Here is a 24631-nt window from a genome sequence, read left to right on the forward strand (position 1 = left end):
AAGGCTAATGGCAGTTAATACTATTATTAAGGGGCAGTCTTGTTGACCCATAGAGATTAGAGACAGTAGAAGTCTATGAACCAATCAACCCCAATTTCTACCTCGTCTGACTGTGACTGCTGTGTCGCTTGTCGAAAATATTCTACAATGGAACTGGATTACTGGAACCACTTGTTTTGTGATGTTGTAGATTGGCTATTTTCGTGTGTTTGGCACGCTTGCCAGTGCCACCACAGATGTATTCGTAGGATGACAGTGCCTGAATGTATATAGCCTGAATGGTATGATATTCCATATGGCATGTATTCCATTAGAGAGTGCTGCATGGACAGATTACCTAACCACAGACAGTCATTCTAGGGCAGACCGAAAAGGTGACCTCGTTTCCCTTAGTGCGCCCCCTGCATATGGTCTAAATAGAGAGAGAGAGAGAGAGAGAGAGAGAGAGACAGAGAGACAGAGAGAGAGAGAGAGAGAGAGAGAGAGAGAGAGAGAACTTGTTTGTTTAGGCTCAAATGATATTGACAGACAGTGACGTGATGTATAAAGTTATTAAAGTATAATGCATTCTTTCAGAAACATGGGGATTTCAGCACGGGTCCACGTGGTCATGATGCGCATGAGATGAAAGCCTCAGAGTTCCTCAGAGAAGCTGAGGCGTCAAAACGACTGTGAGTACACTTGTGTTGTGTTGAACCTATACTGCGACTAATAGAATAGGTAGCGCAAATAAGCTCACTAGTACTACATGTTGTTTTATGATGCGCTGTGAGCGTGTAGATCTGCTTTTTTTTTTTTACAGCTGGTTCTCAATCTCAAACGTTTTATTTCAAAGAACTCCATAACTGAGTGTACAAATGGAAGAGGCCATTTGGTTAGTTTTGTACACTCTCAGAGCTATTTGTATATGGACCTGTAATGGCACATTTGGAACCCCCTCAAGGAACCCCAAAAAAAAAAAAAAAAAAACATGATTCTGTAATTCATTGTTGTAAATGATGATCTGCATTATCAATAAAATAAAATAAAAGGAACCCCAACAGTCCCCCTGACCCCACTTTAAGAACCACTGGTGTAGAGCAAAAATCTTTAGGATAAAGCCCATGCAAATCTAAAATATTTATTCTGTGCCTTTGTATAAGTTGAAATCTTACATTATTTGTTGTTGTTTTGTTTGCTTTATATTTAACACATGTGAGTTTCTTTACTGTTCCAGTGTTGAGAAGTTACAGAAAGAGAGGAGCCTGAGTGCTCAGTGCAGAAAGAATGGCTGGACAGATATTAGTGGAGAACTGGAAGAGTTTGAAAGGGTGCTGCACCAGTCAAGACATGTTGAAAGTGAGTTGCATTTCCTCTTCATGATTTATAGTCTTAACATTCATATTGACAACCAATTTTATATTACAAAGCAATCCACCCTTTCCCAAACCCCCCCCTGTTACTATCACTCAAAAAACGCAGTGCCGTAGGCCTATAGCCTTATACACTGTCTAAATAATCATTTTAATGTTAATTCTTCCCATAGAGATGACTATTCAGAATCAACTGGAGAAGATTCATAATGGCGTGAAGAAGTTCCAGAGACAGATAACTGACGTGAAGCCAACAGCTGAGTGTAAGTCACACTAGGGTCGGCGCAAAATCAAATAGGCCTATACGATTTTTTTTAAACCAAATATCTCTGTTGATATTTTTACATAATAATAACATTGTATTGTGATGATAATATTGGAAGAAGAAATTAAACCAGACGATATGTAGTCTGATATCACAATATCATGCCCAGCCCTAATAATAATAACTTGAATTTATATAGCGCCTTTTAAGAAACCCAAGGACGCTTTACAATACAGAAAAAACAAACAAACTAATTGCCAAAAGCCTGACTGAACAAATGTCTCTTCAGTGCCGACTTGAAAGAGTCCAATCTAGGCACCTGGCGAATCTCCTAGTGGAGAGATTTCCAAAGGGCAGGGGCCACAAAGAAGGCTCTATCGCCGAGGGTCCGCTTTTTAGCGTGACGGATGGTGAGGAGCTCCATGTCCGAGGATCTCAGGTTCCGCTCAGGGGTGTAGTCCTTGAGGAGGTCAGACGGATACCGTGGGGCAAGGTTTTTGAGGTGGAAAAAGGCGGATTTGGTAACAGATTTGATGTAGGATTGAAAGGAGAGAGTAGAGTCCAGGTTGCGCACTTCGGGTGATGGAGAGATGGAACGGTAACAAGAAGATTCGCCCCGTTTCTGTTTTCCTCCCAGAAATTTCCCCAATGTGAGGGGTGGGAGAGGCTGGACAGCAGACGGCTGGACTTTGAATTTCTCTAACTATAAACTTTCATGACAGCAGACAGCCTAAGTACAAATATAATTTATGAAAATCTACTACATTGAAGTCTGTTCACAGAAGTTGTTGTAGGATATGTGGGGATTATCTGACGAGGTACCATTTGAGTGTGCAAAACCTTACATATACTAAATAATACTAAATTGTTTATAGGGTCAATATAAGTAAAATAATATAGCCTTTCTACAGGAGTATCTTTTTATATTTTTCCAAAAAGAATACAAACAGCCAATAGTATTACAAAGTTATCCCCCTCACTGGTGACAATTCCGGGAGGAAAAACGGGCAAGCACCGGGTCGAGTCTTCCGGTATTCGATGGAACAGCCATCCATGGAGAACGAGCTGTTTTCAGCCATAGTCTTTGTGTTTCTATTTTCAGTGATTGGGAAACTAAAGGAAATAATGACAGAGGTGGAAATATCAATTAACACTTTCAAGGAGGACCACCGCTTACGGTAAAAGGACAAAATAAATAATTATTTATGACTAATTCATATAACAGATTTGAACTTGCATATCATAGTCTGTGATAGTGGAAAATGTTTTCCAATCTTTTAATATTTAGTTGAAATTTTAACTTTCCTGTTGTTCTCTTCTGTTTCTATTAATCTCTCCTTTGAGGTTTATATAAAAGAAGTAACACAATAATGATAATACTATGAATATTAGCCCTGTCTGTTTATCTGCCCCTCTCAGCTTTGAGGAGCTTTTGAAGGAGGAGAGGATTTGTTATCAGGAGATCGCTGCCTATGAGAAGAAACTTGAAACATGGACCTTGGCCATCAAGTTGGACCCTAAATTGCACCCAGCTCCTCTAGTCAAGGTCTTGTCTCCATTCGTCCCTTCCTTTCACTCTATGCTATGCATTAGTCAAAGAAGAATCTACAAATGTAGTTTTGTACAATTAACTACTCACTGAATGTTCACCTATTATGACATGCTCATAACAGGGAATAGGGATGTTAGGTTTTGAGTGGTTAACAACTTAAGTCCTGTATACTTTGTTGTATGACGAATAGCGAAAATAGCCCAGGTTTTAGGTAAGCTATTTTAGAAAAGAATAATTAAACTCAAAGTTGAACTTGTTTAAAGGGTGTGACAATAGTGACAGATAATCAGTGATTTTTTTTTTTTTTCATCAGAACTACTCATCTCATCTCATCTCATCTCATCTCATGTAAAGCTGTTTGTCAAATCAATCCTTAGATATTCATCTACTATTAATACTATGATTACTATACCTAAAGTCTGTCTCTTAAATCTTTTTGTGACATGATGATATTGACTGTGATTGGTCATTTTCAGAATTTACCTGATATTTTGTCCATATTGGTCATATCTTTTCTTTTTTTTTTTTTTTTACATTCCTGCTCTAGGTGTCCAAACCCGATGGGGACATCCCTTCAGAGGTCAGGGATCTGGAGTCTTTTCTGCAGAAGACAGGAGGTCCTTATGGAGGCTGGGACCAATACGACCACCAAGCCTTCCTCAAAGTAATTGATTTAACCTGAAATACGCAAATGTTATTTATATGCGTGACCCTGACTCAGGGAGAGAATTTATTTTTATTTTAGCTCTCAAATTAGATGGCTTTCTTATCTATCCACCCCCAGCTCATAATACTTATCCTATTAATTAATTTAACCTACTAGCCCTTACCCGTTGTGAGATATTTGCCCCTCCTTGTGACCATGGGGGGTACTGCGCCCGGGTGCGTTTTTAATTAACTAATAAATAAATTAATAATCATGAATGTGTCAAATCGAAAAAAGGGCTTCGTTACGCCCTCCATATTCATATGGTCAATGCCTGTGTGAAAAGTGGGAGCGATTGGGGCAGGCAGTGTTTCTGACAGACAGACACACACACACACACAGGCGGACAGACATTGTTAGAATTATAGTATGATGATGATGATGATGATGATGATGTTGAATACTGAATGCTGAATACCGTTGAAATAAAGGTGTGGACCAAGCACAGTGGACGACCGGCCTTCAGAAAAGAAGCTAAACTGTACCTGCCTGGTAAAAGTTTGGAGGAGATTGAGCAGCACAAGGAATGGTATCAGGAACTGAACCGCCTGCAGGACAAGAAGAGAGAGGTACAGTAGAGACAGCGAAAAGTGTGTAGGTGTGCAATGTGTGTTAAGAAAGCATGAAGTAGTAAATGAAGTAGAAGTAGAAGGGGGGGCGGGGGTCCCCTTCAGTAACGGCTATCTATCCAGCTCTTTAGTCTCCCGTTTCACCAACTCTTTAGTTAACAGAAAATACATTTTCGGGTCGGTATGCACGTTTTATCCAGTCAGGAGAGAGAACCCCACAAAGAATATTCAGCTCCAGTTCCAGTTAAAAATGTGTCTGCTTTTCTTGTTCTTCAATCTACATCACCAGGCCATCCAGCAGTGGAAGGCCAGCAAGCAGCAGGAACGCCAGGCCAAGATCCAGAGCCAAGAGGAGGCTCATAGGAGGGAGAGAGAGAACAAGACCCAGACCCAGCAACACAGGTGAGGAGAACATACTAGAACAAATAGTAGGGGATCATTTCTGGGCCGTTAATGTGTAACAGATCCCACAATTGTCTCCTGTGAGCTCACTTGTATTTCACGCAATCCACATTTGCATTTGTTTGCTCTTTAAGGGCTGAGGAGGAGAGGAGAGAAGCGGCACGTCGTTTGGAAGAGTGGAGGGAACAGCAGAGGAAAAAAGAGCAGCAAATACAGGAGCAGAGACTGGCTGAGGAGATCTACCAGATGAGACAGGCCAAGGTGGGGTTACTTGGACTGAGTGTGGCATTGTGGGGGTGTGTGTTAATATCTTTATTGCCATGAGCAACTACATATGACATAATGCTTGTACCTGGGGAACACACATCCAATTTCTCCACAACTAACTTCTGTAATGGCCCCCATAGTAGTGATTTAATTGGATAGCAGACATTGACAGCAGTTAAAGAGAGACGGGGAGGGGAGGCTTTACAGTCAGGCAGTTTTACAACCCTGATACCCGTTATCAGAAAGTAGTTTCTGATAACATTTTAGATGAGAAATGGGCCATGCATTTCCTCTATATTGATTCATTTCACATTTACAATGGCTAGATTAAAAGTTTGTTAACAATATTCGGTAGAAGAAATACATTTCGTATCAACATTTCACAGGTGGCTTCAGTGATGAATTGTTTTGTGAATATGTATTTTTGAGCACAGAAATTTTACTTTCAAAGAAAATACAGCAATAATCAGATAACGCAGACTTAGTCACAGCTACGTTCAATATGTCCAGGCCCTTTGGAAATTATCAGGTCTAGAGTGTGTCCCTAACTCTGGCGGGCATGTGTTTGCTCATTGACATGTTGTGTCATTCCATAGTTATCAAGAACACAATATAGCTTAGTTAGCTATAGTTTTGACAACCAACCCACCTGTTCATGGGTGCATGACTGGAGTTTTCTGGAGCAAATCTAATTTTCTTTGCTGGTATGGGTTCTTTCCTGTCCATCAGGAGGAGCGTCGCCGCCAGTTGGAGGTCAAACTGGCCATTGAGGAGCAGCTTCTTCAGAGAAGGGAGGAGGAGGAAGCCCAGGAGAGGAGCAGGAGAGAGGAGGAGCAGAGACAGCTAGGGGAGAGGAGGAAGGTGGCAACAATGGGAATCAAACGTTTCCAGGAGAGGGTAAAGATTTGAGAAATTATGGAAATGTAGTTTTTTATAACAAGTGAAGGCATGGCAACAAGAGCGATCAAAAGAGTAAATCAAAGGACAAGATTATTGGGCAGAATCTCCTCCTTTGTTAATTAACAAGAGGGCTCTCAGGACATTAGCTGGAGCCCTTATTCAGCCCTGGTTCTCTAACATCTCAATGTCACAGTCACAGAAAACTAAGATCCAGACCTCCCAAAACAAACTAATCCAACTTCTTTTAGGCCTAGGGCCCATGACCCACCTTTGTGCAACACAATTTGATATCATAGGTTGGCTCAGGGTAGAAGACAGAGTGAAGCAATTGAAAATGCGACTGACATTCAAAATTGTAAATGCAGCTCTGCCCTCCATGCCATCAGTGCCCATTTACTTGACTGATTACCTCAACTCTCACAGCCACAACACTAGAATAATGATCTGGTGGCAGGTGTGGAATGCACTACCACTTCCCTCAAAACAAGCAAAAAAGTTCTGAAAATTCACCTGGCACTGTCATCAGGTCAAAGGGAGAGAAGGTGATTGCCCCCCTATTGTGAATGAATGCCTGGGACCCGAATGGAAACAAGACCGCAAGGTCTTTCTTCGGTGCTGTCCTTTTGGACCAATGTGCTTGACTGTACCCTGTACTGTTTTCATTGTATTGTCTGCATCTCCCACCGTCAGTTAGTTCAGTTAGTTAGTTAGTTAGTTAGTTAATCAGTCACCCCACAGTCTAAGAAGACTGGATCATCACCTAGATCTGTATATATGGAGCCGGCCAGCAATCTGACCTCAAACCCTTTGATCTCCATATATGGAGCTGACCTGTTCTGACATTCTATATGTTGATCCTACCCCACCCGTCCTTCCTCTTTTGACACTCCATGTTGATCTGACCTCATCAAACCCTGTACACTCAAGACACGCTCCATATATGGCCAGTACAGAATTAATTCCATATGTTGATCTAACCCCCCATGCCAAAGCCATATACAGTAGGGCGAGGTCACTTCTCGCTCTCAGGGCGTCTTCCTGGTGAAATCTTATTTTAACTAGACCACAGTGTATGACAAAGATGACACAAACATTATGTCAATCCTAATTGAACATTGATTCTCTGTTGTTCTGTAAAGGATCTCCACAAAGTAGAGAAAAAGATTCAGGAGAGACAGCTGAGTGAGCAACAGGAAATGGAGAAACAGAAGAGAATTGCTGCCAGGATCAAAGAGAAGGTGACTTTTATGCCTAAATGTTTTGACTGGGTTGCTCAAATAAACCCATATGGGTTTGGAGTGACATCCACTATATGAACCATCCATATGAATCCTCTACATAAGGAGAAAACAAAAAAATGTTGTAGCATTTTTTCTTTTTTGTTTCTTTTAAAATGTCTGTATGTATTTAGTCATAAACAATTCTCCCACATGAATTTTCCCTTTCAATGTCTAGCCCTCTTGTTGTTGGCTTGGGGACAGAACAGTCCATGTGTTTCCTCCGATGAGCACATGGCCTCTTCTTTTCACATAACATGTGTAGGCTAATGCACAGGTTCACTCTACCTCCTCCACATCCTCTCTCTGGCTGAGGCAGAGGCACCACGACCAGCCAGCAGGGGTCACTAGTGCAGTCACAAGTTAGGACACATTACCTTGCTGCCTGGCGAATGAACCCTGATCTATCTGGGTCGGGATGTCTTACCTTGATACTCTGCAAGGTCTATCCCAACATGTCCTGATGACCCCACAGCTTTAGACTAGTCCGTTTATCACGTAGGAAGCATTGATCTTTGCAAGATGAAATGTCATAAACCAGTCATGACTTATTCTGCCCAGTGTCCCCATGCATTTGGTCTGTTGTTCAGTAACACTTACAGTTGTTTGTTTCCTGCAGATAATAAATAATAACTTTGTTGCACATTCAGGTGGAGGTCCATATCAGTCGAAACCCCTCCAGACTGACCCAACCCACTAAAGGGTGGGAAGAGCGAATGAAACACATTGGGCCCTCTGGAGGCGGTCCTATCCTGCACATGTTTCACAGGTCACTTTATAGTTCTAACCTGCTACTTGTTTTGGGGGGTTAGTTGTTGATTTTGATTACACAAAATTATTCTTGGGTAGAAAAATGCATCTTGTCTGAGTATACATTGGAATACATTTTATTTTAGATTTAATATATTGTGTGTGTGTGTGTGTGTGTGTGTGTGTGTTGTGTGTTGTGTGTTGTGTGTTGTGTGTTGTGTGTTGTTTTGTTGCAGAGCTGTTCCAAGTTGGAGACAAGGCCTTTGATTACCAACAGTGGAAATCACCCGGACAGTTCTTATTGTTTATCAAGAAGATTACATAACGTTTTTTTTTTTTTACGGTGTGCCAGCTAGACAATTTACAATTACAATTTACAATTTAGGCATTTAGCAGACGCTCTTAATCCAGAGCGACTTACATTAAGCAAGAACAAAAAAAAGCATGGGAATACATCACATAAAAACATTTATCAAGAAACATGTGTAAGCTAAGAAAGTAACAGTGGAATATCTATATAATGAAGCTATACATATAAACTATACATCTATACTACTATGCTATACATATGTACTATGACGTGCTATGACTACATACAATGCAATTATAGTGCTGTCTACATAATATGCTATAAGTCTGTATCAAATGCTATCTAAGGCTACAGAAATGCTATCTAAGGGGGTGGGGTAAGTGCTATGGGCCATGATGGAGTCTGAAAAGGTGGGTTTTCAGACTGTATCAAATGCTATCTAAGTCTACAGAAATGCTATCTAAGGGGGTGGGGTAAGTGCTATGGGCCATGATGGAGTCTGAAAAGGTGGGTTTTCAGACTACGGCGGAAGATTGGGAGTGATGCTGCAGTTCTGACTGCAATGGGAAGTGCATTCCACAGCTAGGAGTGGCATTGGTTCATTAGGTAGAGCGGTTGCTTGGGAATTGGAACGATCCCGGCTCCCATGTGTTAGTGTCAAAGTGTCCATGAAAGCAAGACACTTACTTACCCCTAACTTCTCCCGAAGAGCGGTTTGGTGCTTGTATGAGGTGTAAGAGGTGTAAGAGGTGAATATGCATGCACCTTAGAACGTGCTTTGGAGAAAGGTGTCAGGCATGTCTGTCTGTCTGTCTGTGCCTAATCTCCCAAACCAATGGACCAATTGTCAGTATGCCAAAGAAGTAAATCCCCAATATTTTTCACATATTGTGAATTCATAATCTCTGATCCAGTCTCAATCCCTCCATATTTGGGCAAGAATAACACCATGGATATGAGTGACATCAACAGCAAAGTGTCAGCGAACCACAGGGATGCCACACCGTTATTACACCCTCCCTATATCTTGTTTAAAACCGACCTGCAGAGTTGGGACCTACATTGTGCCTTTGATTAGTTAAACTTGTAGGCTATGCTGCATGATCAACAAACCATGTGCAACCCAGATTCGGCACAAACAAGGGACTTAATAGAGCACCGAAGTCCTGACGTAACTCGCTCATCCCTTCGATTCCCCTGGTTCGCGGAAGTAATTTCTCTATGGAGAATAACATGGGGTGATCTTAATATCGTCTACTATAAGCGTTGTGGTCCAAAAATAAACAAGCTGTCTCGGCGTTATTGTTAGGGAGGTGTCTCTGTATCGTTTGCAACAGTCAGTCACTCATATATGATACAGTCTGCTTCTAGCGAAAATGTAACTAATTCAGTAGCAGTACCATTAGCGTTTTCTCTCAGTCAGTTGATTCTTCATATCCATATGAGTGAAGCGGCCGGGATGACATGTTCATTTTTCAAACACAGTTCTTATATGAAGCAATCTAAAAATCCTCCTATGGCGATTTCAATGCAACTAAAAAAATACATGAACCTGGGGACTGACGCCCTCTACTGAAAGTGACGTCAGACTTCGGTGCTCTATTCATTTCGCTCCTATGCCACCAAAATGTGGAACGCCCTACCAACAGTCATTAAGACATGCAAATCCCTTGACTCCTTCAAAACCGCCCTCAAAGGGCACCTACGGACGGCTGCAATTCGAAACTGGCCCCTGTAAAATCGGAATCCCCCACCCACCCCTTTTCCCCCTCACTGTATATGTTTATTTTCCCTTTTTACCTCCTCTATGATGATTTCCTGTTTTGACTACATAGTTAGTGTGGTTGCCCGAATGGGCAACCAGACTCTTGTAACTGTGACACTTTATTATTTCACTGGAGTAGTCTTTATTTTGACGCTTTATACCTCCCACACTGTACGCTGTACACACTTGAGCCATATGTCAAATTGACCGAAAAAATCGGGAATCGTGTGCTTGTATTTTGTTAAGAGAAATGTTGTATAGTTTAATTGATATGAATTTATTAGTGAATTAAATTTCCCCATTGACATGAATGGGAAAAGGCAAAAATTCACATTCAAGTATTCGTTCCTCGGAGACTGTAATCACTATAGTTACAAAACTTTTAGGGATAATTCAACATTATCCCTAAAATTATTTAACCCTAAAATGTTATCGGTCGGCCTCATGGTGGCGCTATAACAGCCCACTTTACCTTTTGGCTTATAACTCTTGAACCGTAGGTCGTAAAATCAAAATTATTTTTTCCCTGGATTCCTTGGGTCATGACGCATCTCCCCATATAGGCCACGCCCATTTCCGCCATGATAGATTTTCCGCCATTTTGAATTTTGTCCAAAACACACTTTTTGCTTTTCCTCCTACAGATTTTGTCCAAATCTCACAGAAATCGGCACACGTGATCTCTGGACCCATCCAATTAAAACTGAACTGCAGAATTTTTAAAGTGCGTATCGTTCGGCCGTAATCGTCTTCCGAAGTTAGTAGGAGGGGCCTATATCACAAAAAATGCCATAAATCACGAACGGAATGTCCAATCCATCCCACATTTCAATCACATGTCCGGGGTGGTTCAATCAACCAAGTTCTAAAAGCAATTCCATTTTCATCCATAGGGGGCGCCGCAAATGCGAGAAATGTAACCGTTTGTCGCAAAAACATGAATTTCGGGGGTTAAATCCCCTCCGAATTACTTACGCATGATCTAAGGCGTGACTTGAAATTGTAATTGGCTGGCAATACTAGTGGGAGGGGCATATGTAAGCCACTGCGGCAACCACACTCTGCAATTTTTTTAAATTGCGAATTTTCTAGTTTGTGATGCCTTTGACAGATGTTTGTAGAAGTCGTTCAGTTTTTGTAATTAACCTCTTAAGTCCTACATAATATATACACTTAGTCGCACAACAATGTTCAATTGTAAAAATGGCTGATCTACAAACTCACAACACAGCATTGTGAGGCTGTTTTTGAACATTTGTAAAGGATAATTTCACATGTTTCAAGTGATTAAAGGATGGATGGCTTTGCCGGCATTTAATGTGAATCACCACCAGCCCAGGTGAAATGTAGGCTATGCATAGTTCTTGTGAGGCTGGAATCTATTTTACAGTATGGCTCTAGATGCGGAACATAGAAATGTTATGTCAGATTTTCACATTCAGAACCGTGTTAATCAGACCAGTGTGTGTCCATGTGGAAACCTCGTATGAATCTGATCTCAGGTCAGAATGGGTTAATCAGACCAGTGTGTGTCCATGTGGAAACCTTGTATGAATCTGATCTCAGGTCAGAATGGGTTAAATACTACTGAAGTTTCACTTGTAAGTTTGGGTAAGAAACTGTTTTTTTTTTGTTTTGTTTTATCAGCTTGCAGAGACTTTTTGTCTAATCACGTGGTCTGGTTCTTTATTTTCTTTACTTTATACGATAAAGCGTCCAGTACAGGAGTTATGTACAATTTGTCAATTTGCAGGTATTTAGAACAAAATTAGACTCAAAATCTATACATGCTGCAAGTGCTCCGTCTTCCAATAAATAAGGTTTATCAAGTAGAAATACATGTTTGGTTATGGTGACATACATTTTGTGCGTTGTACATTTACATGACATTGGCAGTTATAAATAAAATTGATATAAATTAACATGTTTTGAGTACTGAGTTATTTCACCGAGCTGGTTCAGTTCAGGTGAAGAAGTTTAAATGGTTTAATGTTTGAAATTATGTTAATTAATTTATTATTAGCCAAATTTGTTTGATACATATCAAGTAGTGTCTAATGGGGGTCTAATGGGGGCTCAACAAATGTGGATTTGGGAACAACTGCAGACTGCAGTACAGTATTAAGTTATTAACAGATCCCTGATTGATCTAAAAACGAATCCACAAATCACCAACAACACAGCAATAAGGCATTGAAACGTTTCCTTTGGAAAGTCAGAAAGTGACGTGCAAAATAAAAAATAAAATCTGCCAATTTATACACACTATGTTACACGTATACCGACGGTAGGATACCGTGTCTTTTAGGGGCGTTTCTGTGGTCAAGATAGGGCTTTTTTTTGGGTAGGCTACTGTAGCCTACTGTAGCCTACCTGTCAGTTCTGCTGCTGGAGTCGGGCCTATGTGGTCTTCAATGTATAGCCTATGTGGCGTGAACACTAAATCCAGGCTAAAATCGCGAGATAGTCAGCAAGTCATTAATTACAGAAGTATTTCACACACCTTTGATTCGCTGTAATAAAGGAACTAAAAGGTGATGAAGCAGAGGGAAACACAAAAGTCAGTTGGCACTAAGCGCCACAGCCCAGCGACACCCACGTTGTGGCCAGAAATGTCACTCCGTTTGTAAGCTAAAGGATCCCACATAATGTAGGTTTGTAATAATGTAGTTTTTTGATGAATTGAACAATGTGGACTTTTGATGAATTGAACAATGTGGACCCTCTTAAACAAGTGTAATGCTTAATTGGGTCGTCCACTCACAGTTAACAGTCTTTGTATTGAGTTTGTGCTTGAAATGTACTGTAATTCTACAAACTATTAATAAAATATTTAAATCAATCAATCAAACCAGAGCTAGATTACACCATGATATATTATTAGGAGTACAATAACTTGGCATTGTGAATAAAAAGGTATTAGCCACATGTGGGGTTGCAGTGTAATGTAATGCTGAAGGTTTAATCACAGGGCTGTCTGCTTTATGTATTATGATTAAACGTGCATTCTGGTATATTGTGAATCAATGATTGAGAAAAACATCAGAGGGGTTTGAACCCGTGAAGTTACATAAAGTTGTATTCAAAGTCGGGTGTCTAAACCGCTAGACCACTGAGGACGCTGCCAGGAAGGGGACTCATGTCTGTATTGACTATTTATAAGCCGTGACGTAACCCGCTTCCGGGTCTTACTCAAGAAAGCTCCACGTCCTCGCGGGCGTGGCCTCACGTCACACCCGGAAGGAAGTGCCGCCCCCCCTCAAATACGGAAGAGACGCGTGGAGGGGGTTTTGCTCAGTGTTGTTTTGCCACGTCACCATGTCGGTCGTCGTCGTGTCCGCAGCAAGCAGGTACGTTCAATGTTATTTAATACTTAACGTTGTTGTTGTTCAAACATCTGTGATCACTTTATGATAACTTTGTTGTGATGTTTATATATTATGTTCGTGCCACTCTGTAAAACCGTGTTCGAGTAGCCGAATCGTTACCGTCGGCGCCTAGTAGACTACGGCCAGGGCCCGGGTTCGAGTCCCCATCGAGGACTGAGAGTTTAGCTTCATTTCTTACCAAACTAACACAATTGTTTTAGCTTTTCTCGTCGAGGTCCATTATTCATTCAGTATTTGAGCCTAAAAATGGTGGTCCCGTGGCTCAGATACCGAATGAATAAAGGACCTCGACTTGATGCAAACAAACAGTTGTGTTTGTTAAGAAGAAAATAAACTCGGTCATCGACTGGGAAGTGAACCCGGGCCCGGTTGTTCACATTATTACCATCGACGGTATCCATTGGGCTACTGGATCATGGTTTTATAATGTAGTAGTTAGTAACATATATGAACACAACACAGTAGGAACAGAGCATTCTGGTTCACGACGGCAGCACGCTAGCTAGCTAACGAACTAGCGTGTTCGTTAGCTAGCTAGCGTGCTGCCGTCGTGAACGTGCACAATGATAGTCAACGGACCAGCGCGTTCATGTGTTTGGGGCCAGGCTGCAATACCTTCATTCGGCCACTATGTCCATTTGGCCTCAGGGTTTCCTCTGGGTGCCTTTTCTCTATTCATAATATACTCTATGCTCACAATGGTGGTCAGTGGCTCAAATGGGTCTGAGAGGCTAAATGGCCTCAAATGGTGGTCCGTGGCTGAATAAATAATCGACTAGAGGTGAACAGAGTAGTGTTTAGATGGTTCTGTTATGACTGCATGCTGTAGTGTTTAGATGGTTCTGTTATGACTGCATGTTGTAGTATTTAGATGGTTCTGTTATGACTTCTCCTCTGCATGTTGTAGTGTTTAGATGGTTCTGTTATGACTTCCCCTCTGCATGCTGTAGTGTTTAGATGGTTCTGTTATGACTTAAGGGTCCCAGATATAAATGGCATTAAATGGGGGTCAGTAGCCTATGCATGTCAAACTGGGCATCCTTTTCAAATGGGGTCTTGCCCTGAAAATGGATTTTCAGGGCAAGACCTCGACCTCGCGCGTGCAGACTCGGCCCCCAGCCTGGTACGCTAGTCAAAATATGGCCCTTGAGGAAAATTAATTGGGGAACCCTGCTGTAGTGATTAGATGGTTCTGTTATGACTTCTCCTCTGCATGCTGTAGTGTTTAGATGGTTCTGTTATGACTTCTCCTCTGCATGCTGTAGTGTTTAGATGGTTCTGTTATGACTTCTCCTCTGCATGCTGTAGTGTTTAGATGGTTCTGTTATGACTTCTCCTCTGCATGTTGTAGTGTTTAGATGGTTCTGTTATGACTTCTCTTCTGCATGCTGTAGTGTTTAGATGGTTCTGTTATGACTTCTCCTCTGCATGTTGTAGTGTTTAGATGGTTCTGTTATGACTTCTCCTCGGCATGCTGTAGTGTTTAGATGGTTCTGTTATGACTTCTCCTCTGCATGCTGTAGTGTTTAGATGGTTCTGTTATGACTTCTCCTCTGCATGCTGTAGTGTTTAGATGGTTCTGTTATGACTGCATGTTGTAGTATTTAGATGGTTCTGTTATGACTTCCCCTCTGCATGTTGTATTGTTTAGATGGTTCTGTTATGACTTCTCCTCTGCATGCTGTAGTGTTTAGATGGTTCTGTTATGACTGCATGTCGTAGTATTTAGATGGTTCTGTTATGACTTCCCCTCTGCATGTTGTAGTGTTTAGATGGTTCTGTTATGACTTCTCCTCTGCATGCTGTAGTATTTAGATGGTTCTGTTATGACTTCCCCTCTGCATGCTGTAGTGTTTAGATGGTTCTGTTATGACTTCTCCTCTGCATGCTGTAGTATTTTGATGGTTCTGTTATGACTTCTCCTCTGCATGTTGTAGTATTTAGATGGTTCTGTTATGACTTCTCCTCTACATGTTGTAGTGTTTAGATGGTTCTGTTATGACTTCTCCTCTGCATGTTGTAGTGTTTAGATGGTTCTGTTATGACTTCTCCTCTGCATGCTGTAGTGTTTAGATGATTCTGTTATGACTTCTCCTCTGCATGTTGTAGTGTTTAGATGGTTCTGTTATGACTTCTCTTCTGCATGCTGTAGTGTTTAGATGGTTCTGTTATGACTTCTCCTCTGCATGTTGTAGTGTTTAGATGGTTCTGTTATGACTTCTCCTCTGCATGTTGTAGTGTTTAGATGGTTCTGTTATGACTTCTCCTCTGCATGTTGTAGTGTTTAGAATGGGGGTGGGCAACTTTGACGATGGAGACTATATTTCCACTATATTTCCACTCTCACTCCAGAGGGCCACGTTGCATATTGCTGTTGTAGCAAAAATAGCCGATGTACAAGCTCAAAACGGGTCACAGTGCAACGCGTTTGGGGCTTATTGATCAGCTATTTTTTTCCCCCCAAGACGGTGGATTGTGGCCCATGCCTTCCTGCTGTTATTTGTCATGTTGGTGTTCTCTATATCTTTTCGTCCTGGGCATGACGTTAAACTGTTCCGTTCGAGAGGACCGGCGACCCTCGAATGTAAACAGCCACGAAAGGAAACTATGTGTGTGTGAGGTGTTCTATCATTTCATTCCAGTACTACTACTTTGGGTAGTGGCTGGACGTTTGTGTAGATATTGAAAAGGAGGGGGCGAGCAGGCTACCTTGTGGTAGGCCGTTCTTTTGGGCTTTCCATTTACTCCTCTGGTCATTTAACTGGACATAGAAGCGCCTGTTGTTGAGGAGGCTTTTCCTGACCATTGTGCGGTGTTGGACAGTGTCGTAGGCAGCAGAGAGATCTCTGAATGCTGCTCCAGTTATTTGTTTTCCCTCAAACCCATCCTCAATGTGTTGGGTGAGGTTGAGCTCTGTCCAGCACAGGACGGGACGGAAACCAGCTTGGTCTTTAGTCAGCTTGGTGTCTATGAGTGGTATGAGGCGTTGGAGTAGCAGCCTCTCTTATAGGTGATGCAGAGGAGGGAAATGGGTCGGTAGCTCTTTGGGGGTGATGGGTCTTTGCCAGGTTTGGGGATTGCAACCACTTTGGCCTTTCTCCAGACAGAAGGGATGGTTTTCTGTGCCATGCAGTTATTCAGTATCCCCACGAGCCAGGTCTTTGCGTTAGGTCCCAGGTGCTGTATCATTTCTGCCAGTATGTCATCAATCCCTGCTGCTTTTCCGGGTTTCAACTTTCCCATTGCAGTTTCGAGTTCTTCTAGGTCGAAGGGTTTGGTTTGAGGGCTGGCTGATTGAGGTTGGTCTGATACCACTGTGTGATGATATTCTCCTGTGGGTCGGTGGCGGTGTTGGTCACAACTGGTGGCCAACAGTCGTAACCAACACCGCCACCGACCCACATAGAATACCATCGCACAGTGGTATCAGACCAACCACAATCAGCCAGTCCTCAAACCAAACCCTTCGACCTAGAAGAACTTGAAACTGCAATGGGAAAGTTGAAACCCGGAAAAGCAGCAGGGATTGATGACATGCTGGAAGAAATGATACAGCACCTGGGACCTAGCGCAAAGACCTGGCTTGTGGGGATGCTGAACACGTGCATGGCACAGAAAACCATCCCTTCTGTCTGGAGAAAGGCCAAAGTGGTTGCAATCCCTAAACCTGGCAAAGACCCATTATCCCCGAAGAGCTACCGACCCATTTCCTTCCTCTGCATCACCTACAAGCTCTATGAGAGGCACTAACCTTTCTGAACAGACTATATTTACATCAATATGTCTGGGTACCCACATACTCACTCAGGGTTGACGTGTCACACCTGCAGTGATGGGAGGGGCACCAAAATGTGGTGTTTTGATTGGTTGATGGGGGCACTCCCTTAGTATAAAAGTGTATGTTTTGTGTACACATGACCTGATGAAGATCAAATAGATCGAAACGTTGTCAGTATTTCAATACAGAACGTTTTTTTTACACCTGTGATGTGCGGGCTCCATCCAATACCTACACCAGTTGTGATGCAACAGAGTTTGCTGTGACCGTTGTGAATTATGGGTGGTGTGGTCTTTGCCAAGACGGTGGATTGTGGCTCATGCCTTCCTGCTGTTATTTGTCATGTTGGTGTTCTCTATATCTTTTCGTCCTGGGCATGACGTTAAACTGTTCCGTTCGAGAGGACCGGCAACCCTCGAATGTAAACAGGAGTAGCAGCCTCTCTTGTAGGTGATGCAGAGGAGGGAAATGGGTCGGTAGCTCTTTGGGGATGATGGGTCTTTGCCAGGTTTGGGGATTGCAACCACTTTGGCCTTTCTCCAGACAGAAGGGATGGTTTTCTGTGCCATGCATGTATTCAGTATCCCCACGAGCCAGGTCTTTGCGTTAGGTCCCAGGTGCTGTATCATTTCTGCCAGTATGTCATCAATCCCTGCTGCTTTTCCGGGTTTCAACTTTCCCATTGCAGTTTCGAGTTCTTCTAGGTCGAAGGGTTTGGTTTGAGGGCTGGCTGATTGAGGTTCGTCTGATACCACTGTGTGATGGTATTCTCCTGTGGGTCGGTGGCGGTTTTTCGCGTCTCGGTTCCTCAGGTGCAAGCTGCATAGTTGGGTTTGTGTGTGTCTTTCTTTTCTGTCTTTCTTTCTTAGGACGGAGATCAAGGTAGACGCCGTTGGAAGGCTCAACACAAGCCGATGCCCCTAGAGATCCATCCCAAAGCTTCCCTCAGGGAGTTCAGCAAGCCAGCTAGCCAGCAAGCCTGCCCAGTCAGCGAACGCAGCCAGTCGGCTCCGCCAGTCAGCCAGTGTAGAAAGTCAGGCTGCCAAGCCAGAGCATATCAGCCGTTGCAGTCAGCCACTGCAGCCATACCAGCCTTGCTCAGTCAGCTCAGCCAGGCCTCTCTCGAGGCCTGGCTCTCTGTCTGCCTGGCCCGGTCTGCCCTGCCCTGCCTTGCAGCAACAGAACCAGCCTTTCTGGCAAGCCAGCCAGCTCAGAATGCGAGCTGAGCAAGCCAGTGCAGCAGCAAGCCCAGACTAGGTTACCGCAGCCTTACTGTGCAGCCACAGCCACTCAGCCAAGACCAGCAGGAGCTGGCCAGGCTCCAACCCTTGCAGCGCAGCCTTAGGCCGGATAGTCCCCCTGCCTGCACTTTGTTGCCTTCCTGGCCTGTCTGCCTGCCTAGGCGCCTCGGTCTTCCTGTCTGTCTGCCTTGGCCTGCCTGTCTGAAACTGGTTTAGACTAACTGCGTGCTTGCCAGCTGCGTTGGCTTGCTGAGCTCGTATTCTGAGCTGGCTGGCTTGCTAGCAAGGCTGGTTCTGTTGCTGCAAGGCAGGGCAGGGCAGACCGGGCCAGGCAGACAGAGAGCCAGGCCTCGAGAGAGGCCTGGCTGAGCTGACTGAGCAAGGCTGGTATGGCTGCAATGGCGGACTGCAAGGGCTGATATGCTCTGGCTTGTCAGCCTGACTTTCTACGCTGGCTGACTGGCGGAGCTGGCTGGCTGCGTTGGCTGACTGGGCGGGCTTGCTGGCTAGCTGGCTTGCTGGGCTCCCTGAGGGAAGCTTTGGGATGGATCTCTAGGGGCATCGGCTTGTGTTGAGCCTTCCAACGGCGTCTACCTTGATCTTCATCCTAAGAAAGACAGACAGAAAAAGAAAGACACACACAAAGTCAACTATGCAGTTTCCACATGAGGAAGGCAGGCAGGAAGGCAGGCAGGCACGCAGGCAGGCACAAGCTGCCTGCGTGCTTGCTTCGCCCTCCAGTTGCTGCTCCAGTTATTTGTTTTCCCTCAAACCCATCCTCAATGTGTTGGGTGAGGTTGAGCTCTGTCCAGCACAGGACGGGACGGAAACCAGCTTGGTCTTTAGTCAGCTTGGTGTCTGAGTGGTATGAGGCGTTGGAGTAGCAGCCTCTCTTGTAGGTGATGCAGAGGAGGGAAATGGGTCGGTAGCTCTTTGAGGATGATGGGTCTTTGCCAGGTTTGGGGATTGCAACCACTTTGGCCTTTCTCCAGACAGAAGGGATGGTTTTCTGTGCCATGCATGTGTTCAGCATCCCCACGAGCCAGGTCTTTGCGTTAGGTTCCAGGTGCTGTATAATTTCTGCCAGTATGTCATCAATCCCTGCTGCTTTTCCGGGTTTCGAGTTCTTCTAGGTTTGAGGGCTGGCTGATTGTGGTTGGTCTGATACCACTGTGCGATGGTATTCTCCTGTGGGTCGGCGGCGGTGTTGGTTACGACTGTTGGCCACCAGTTGTGATGCAACAGAGTTTGCTGTGACCGTTGTGAATTATGGGTGGCTCCCTGAGGTCCTTGATCGCCATTGGGTCCAACAGTGGTCATTGAAGCGTGCACACACACATGCACACATGCACCTACACACGCACAGGCGCACATGCGTATGCACACCTGGACCTTTAAATGAACAACAACACAAAAACTAAGGCACTGGTGTCGGACTTCTGGTTTACCGGAACGGGGTTCAACTCCCTGCAGTGCCCTGCTCAATGTGTTGTATTTCATTCATTGGTCCATGGTCTCAGGTCATTGAGCGGCGCGCTATAGTGCGCGATTCTTCATCATTGTTGAGGATTTTTTAAAGGTGAAAATCAAGGAAAAGCAAAAGGCTATAGTCCATGGTCACGGACCGCATACTGGTCAAGGTCATTTATACTGGTGAAGATCATTTACTAGTCTTATAAAGGTCATTTATACTGGTCAAGGTCATTTACTAGTCTCATGAAGGTCATGTATACTGGTCACAGTCATATACTGGTCACGGTCATTTCTACTGGTGAAGGTCATTTATACTGGTCAAGGTCATTTGTACTTGTCAAGGTCATTTATACTGGTCAAGGTCATTTACTAGTCTTATTGAAGGTAATTTATACTGCTCAAGGTCATTGATATTGGTCAAGGTCATTAAGTGGCACGCTATAGTGCACGATTCTTCATCATTGTTGAGGATTTGAAAAAAGGTTAAATCGCAGAAAAGCGAAAGGCTAAAGTCCATTGTCACGGAGGGCATATACTATAGTATGTTGTTTTTCTATTTTTGGTGGTGTGCGGGCTCCATCCAATAACTACACCAGTTGTGATGCAATAGAGTTTGCTGTGACCGTTGTGAATTATGGGTGGTGTGGTCTTTGCCAAGACGGTGGATTGTGGCCCATGCCTTCCTGCTGTTATTTGTCATGTTGGTGTTCTCTATATCTTTTCGTCCTGGGCATGACGTTAAACTGTTCCGTTCGAGAGGACCGGCGACCCTCGAATGTAAACAGCCACGAAAGGAAACTATGTGTGTGTGAGGTGTTCTATCATTTCATTCCAGTACTACTACTTTGGGTAGTGGCTGGACGTTTGTGTAGATATTGAAAAGGAGGGGACAAGCAGGCTACCTTGTGGTAGGCCGTTCTTTTGGGCTTTCCATTTACTCCTCTGGTCATTTAACTGGACATAGAAGCGCCTGTTGTTGAGGAGGCTTTTCCTGACCATTGTGCGGTGTTGGACAGTGTCGTAGGCAGCAGAGAGATCTCTGAATGCTGCTCCAGTTATTTGTTTTCCCTCAAACCCATCCTCAATGTGTTGGGTGAGGTTGAGCTCTGTCCAGCACAGGACGGGACGGAAACCAGCTTGGTCTTTAGTCAGCTTGGTGTCTATGAGTGGTATGAGGCGTTGGAGTAGCAGCCTCTCTTATAGGTGATGCAGAGGAGGGAAATGGGTCGGTAGCTCTTTGGGGGTGATGGGTCTTTGCCAGGTTTGGGGATTGCAACCACTTTGGCCTTTCTCCAGACAGAAGGGATGGTTTTCTGTGCCATGCAGTTATTCAGTATCCCCACGAGCCAGGTCTTTGCGTTAGGTCCCAGGTGCTGTATCATTTCTGCCAGTATGTCATCAATCCCTGCTGCTTTTCCGGGTTTCAACTTTCCCATTGCAGTTTCAAGTTCTTCTAGGTCGAAGGGTTTGGTTTGAGGGCTGGCTGATTGAGGTTGGTCTGATACCACTGTGTGATGATATTCTCCTGTGGGTCGGTGGCGGTGTTGGTCACAACTGGTGGCCAACAGTCGTAACCAACACCGCCACCGACCCACATAGAATACCATCGCACAGTGGTATCAGACCAACCACAATCAGCCAGTCCTCAAACCAAACCCTTCGACCTAGAAGAACTTGAAACTGCAATGGGAAAGTTGAAACCCGGAAAAGCAGCAGGGATTGATGACATGCTGGAAGAAATGATACAGCACCTGGGACCTAGCGCAAAGACCTGGCTTGTGGGGATGCTGAACACGTGCATGGCACAGAAAACCATCCCTTCTGTCTGGAGAAAGGCCAAAGTGGTTGCAATCCCTAAACCTGGCAAAGACCCATTATCCCCGAAGAGCTACCGACCCATTTCCTTCCTCTGCATCACCTACAAGCTCTATGAGAGGCACTAACATTTCTGAACAGACTATATTTACATCAATATGTCTGGGTACCCACATACTCACTCAGGGTTGACGTGTCACACCTGCAGTGATGGGAGGGGCACCAAAATGTGGTGTTTTGATTGGTTGATGGGGGCACTCCCTTAGTATAAAAGTGTATGTTTTGTGTACACATGACCTGATGAAGATCAAATAGATCGAAACGTTGTCAGTATTTCAATACAGAACGTTTTTTTTACACCTGTGATGTGCGGGCTCCATCCAATACCTACACCAGTTGTGATGCAACAGAGTTTGCTGTGACCGTTGTGAATTATGGGTGGTGTGGTCTTTGCCAAGACGGTGGATTGTGGCTCATGCCTTCCTGCTGTTATTTGTCATGTTGGTGTTCTCTATATCTTTTCGTCCTGGGCATGACGTTAAACTGTTCCGTTCGAGAGGACCGGCAACCCTCGAATGTAAACAGGAGTAGCAGCCTCTCTTGTAGGTGATGCAGAGGAGGGAAATGGGTCGGTAGCTCTTTGGGGATGATGGGTCTTTGCCAGGTTTGGGGATTGCAACCACTTTGGCCTTTCTCCAGACAGAAGGGATGGTTTTCTGTGCCATGCATGTATTCAGTATCCCCACGAGCCAGGTCTTTGCGTTAGGTCCCAGGTGCTGTATCATTTCTGCCAGTATGTCATCAATCCCTGCTGCTTTTCCGGGTTTCAACTTTCCCATTGCAGTTTCGAGTTCTTCTAGGTCGAAGGGTTTGGTTTGAGGGCTGGCTGATTGAGGTTGGTCTGATACCACTGTGCGATGGTATTCTCCTGTGGGTCGGTGGCGGTTTTTCGCGTCTCGGTTCCTCAGGTGCAAGCTGCATAGTTGGGTTTGTGTGTGTCTTTCTTTTTCTGTCTTTCTTTCTTAGGACGGAGATCAAGGTAGACGCCGTTGGAAGGCTCAACACAAGCCGATGCCCCTATAGAGATCCATCCCAAAGCTTCCCTCAGGGAGTTCAGCAAGCCAGCTAGCCAGCAAGCCTGCCCAGTCAGCGAACGCAGCCAGTCGGCTCCGCCAGTCAGCCAGTGTAGAAAGTCAGGCTGCCAAGCCAGAGCATATCAGCCGTTGCAGTCAGCCACTGCAGCCATACCAGCCTTGCTCAGTCAGCTCAGCCAGGCCTCTCTCGAGGCCTGGCTCTCTGTCTGCCTGGCCCGGTCTGCCCTGCCCTGCCTTGCAGCAACAGAACCAGCCTTTCTGGCAAGCCAGCCAGCTCAGAATGCGAGCTGAGCAAGCCAGTGCAGCAGCAAGCCCAGACTAGGTTACCGCAGCCTTACTGTGCAGCCACAGCCACTCAGCCAAGACCAGCAGGAGCTGGCCAGGCTCCAACCCTTGCAGCGCAGCCTTAGGCCGGATAGTCCCCCTGCCTGCACTTTGTTGCCTTCCTGGCCTGTCTGCCTGCCTAGGCGCCTCGGTCTTCCTGTCTGTCTGCCTTGGCCTGCCTGTCTGAAACTGGTTTAGACTAACTGCGTGCTTGCCAGCTGCGTTGGCTTGCTGAGCTCGTATTCTGAGCTGGCTGGCTTGCTAGCAAGGCTGGTTCTGTTGCTGCAAGGCAGGGCAGGGCAGACCGGGCCAGGCAGACAGAGAGCCAGGCCTCGAGAGAGGCCTGGCTGAGCTGACTGAGCAAGGCTGGTATGGCTGCAATGGCGGACTGCAAGGGCTGATATGCTCTGGCTTGTCAGCCTGACTTTCTACGCTGGCTGACTGGCGGAGCTGGCTGGCTGCGTTGGCTGACTGGGCGGGCTTGCTGGCTAGCTGGCTTGCTGGGCTCCCTGAGGGAAGCTTTGGGATGGATCTCTAGGGGCATCGGCTTGTGTTGAGCCTTCCAACGGCGTCTACCTTGATCTTCATCCTAAGAAAGACAGACAGAAAAAGAAAGACACACACAAAGTCAACTATGCAGTTTCCACATGAGGAAGGCAGGCAGGAAGGCAGGCAGGCACGCAGGCAGGCACAAGCTGCCTGCGTGCTTGCTTCGCCCTCCAGTTGCTGCTCCAGTTATTTGTTTTCCCTCAAACCCATCCTCAATGTGTTGGGTGAGGTTGAGCTCTGTCCAGCACAGGACGGGACGGAAACCAGCTTGGTCTTTAGTCAGCTTGGTGTCTGAGTGGTATGAGGCGTTGGAGTAGCAGCCTCTCTTGTAGGTGATGCAGAGGAGGGAAATGGGTCGGTAGCTCTTTGAGGATGATGGGTCTTTGCCAGGTTTGGGGATTGCAACCACTTTGGCCTTTCTCCAGACAGAAGGGATGGTTTTCTGTGCCATGCATGTGTTCAGCATCCCCACGAGCCAGGTCTTTGCGTTAGGTTCCAGGTGCTGTATAATTTCTGCCAGTATGTCATCAGTCCCTGCTGCTTTTCCGGGTTTCGAGTTCTTCTAGGTTTGAGGGCTGGCTGATTGTGGTTGGTCTGATACCACTGTGCGATGGTATTCTCCTGTGGGTCGGCGGCGGTGTTGGTTACGACTGTTGGCCACCAGTTGTGATGCAACAGAGTTTGCTGTGACCGTTGTGAATTATGGGTGGCTCCCTGAGGTCCTTGATCGCCATTGGGTCCAACAGTGGTCATTGAAGCGTGCACACACACATGCACACATGCACCTACACACGCACAGGCGCACATGCGTATGCACACCTGGACCTTTAAATGAACAACAACACAAAAACTA

The 24631-nt window shown here is 44.9% G+C and overlaps 1 protein-coding gene across 1 annotated transcript; it reads left to right on the forward strand.

The window, feature by feature from the left end:
• Positions 1 to 621: 621 nt before the first annotated feature.
• ccdc112 (coiled-coil domain containing 112) lies at positions 622 to 8378 on the forward strand. The gene is made up of 13 exons (XM_083783844.1): positions 622 to 671; positions 1217 to 1338; positions 1526 to 1615; positions 2720 to 2795; positions 3037 to 3163; positions 3717 to 3833; positions 4307 to 4444; positions 4734 to 4846; positions 4981 to 5107; positions 5843 to 6010; positions 7153 to 7251; positions 7941 to 8059; positions 8277 to 8378. The coding sequence occupies exons 1-13, from the start codon at positions 625 to 627 to the stop codon at positions 8305 to 8307; spliced, it is 1374 nt and encodes a 457-aa protein (XP_083639970.1). The 5' UTR covers positions 622 to 624; the 3' UTR covers positions 8308 to 8378.
• Positions 8379 to 24631: the final 16253 nt, after the last annotated feature.

This window comes from Protomyctophum parallelum (assembly GCF_964188405.1).
Source record: "Protomyctophum parallelum genome assembly, chromosome: 15".
NCBI classification, from domain to species: Eukaryota; Metazoa; Chordata; class Actinopteri; order Myctophiformes; family Myctophidae; genus Protomyctophum; species Protomyctophum parallelum.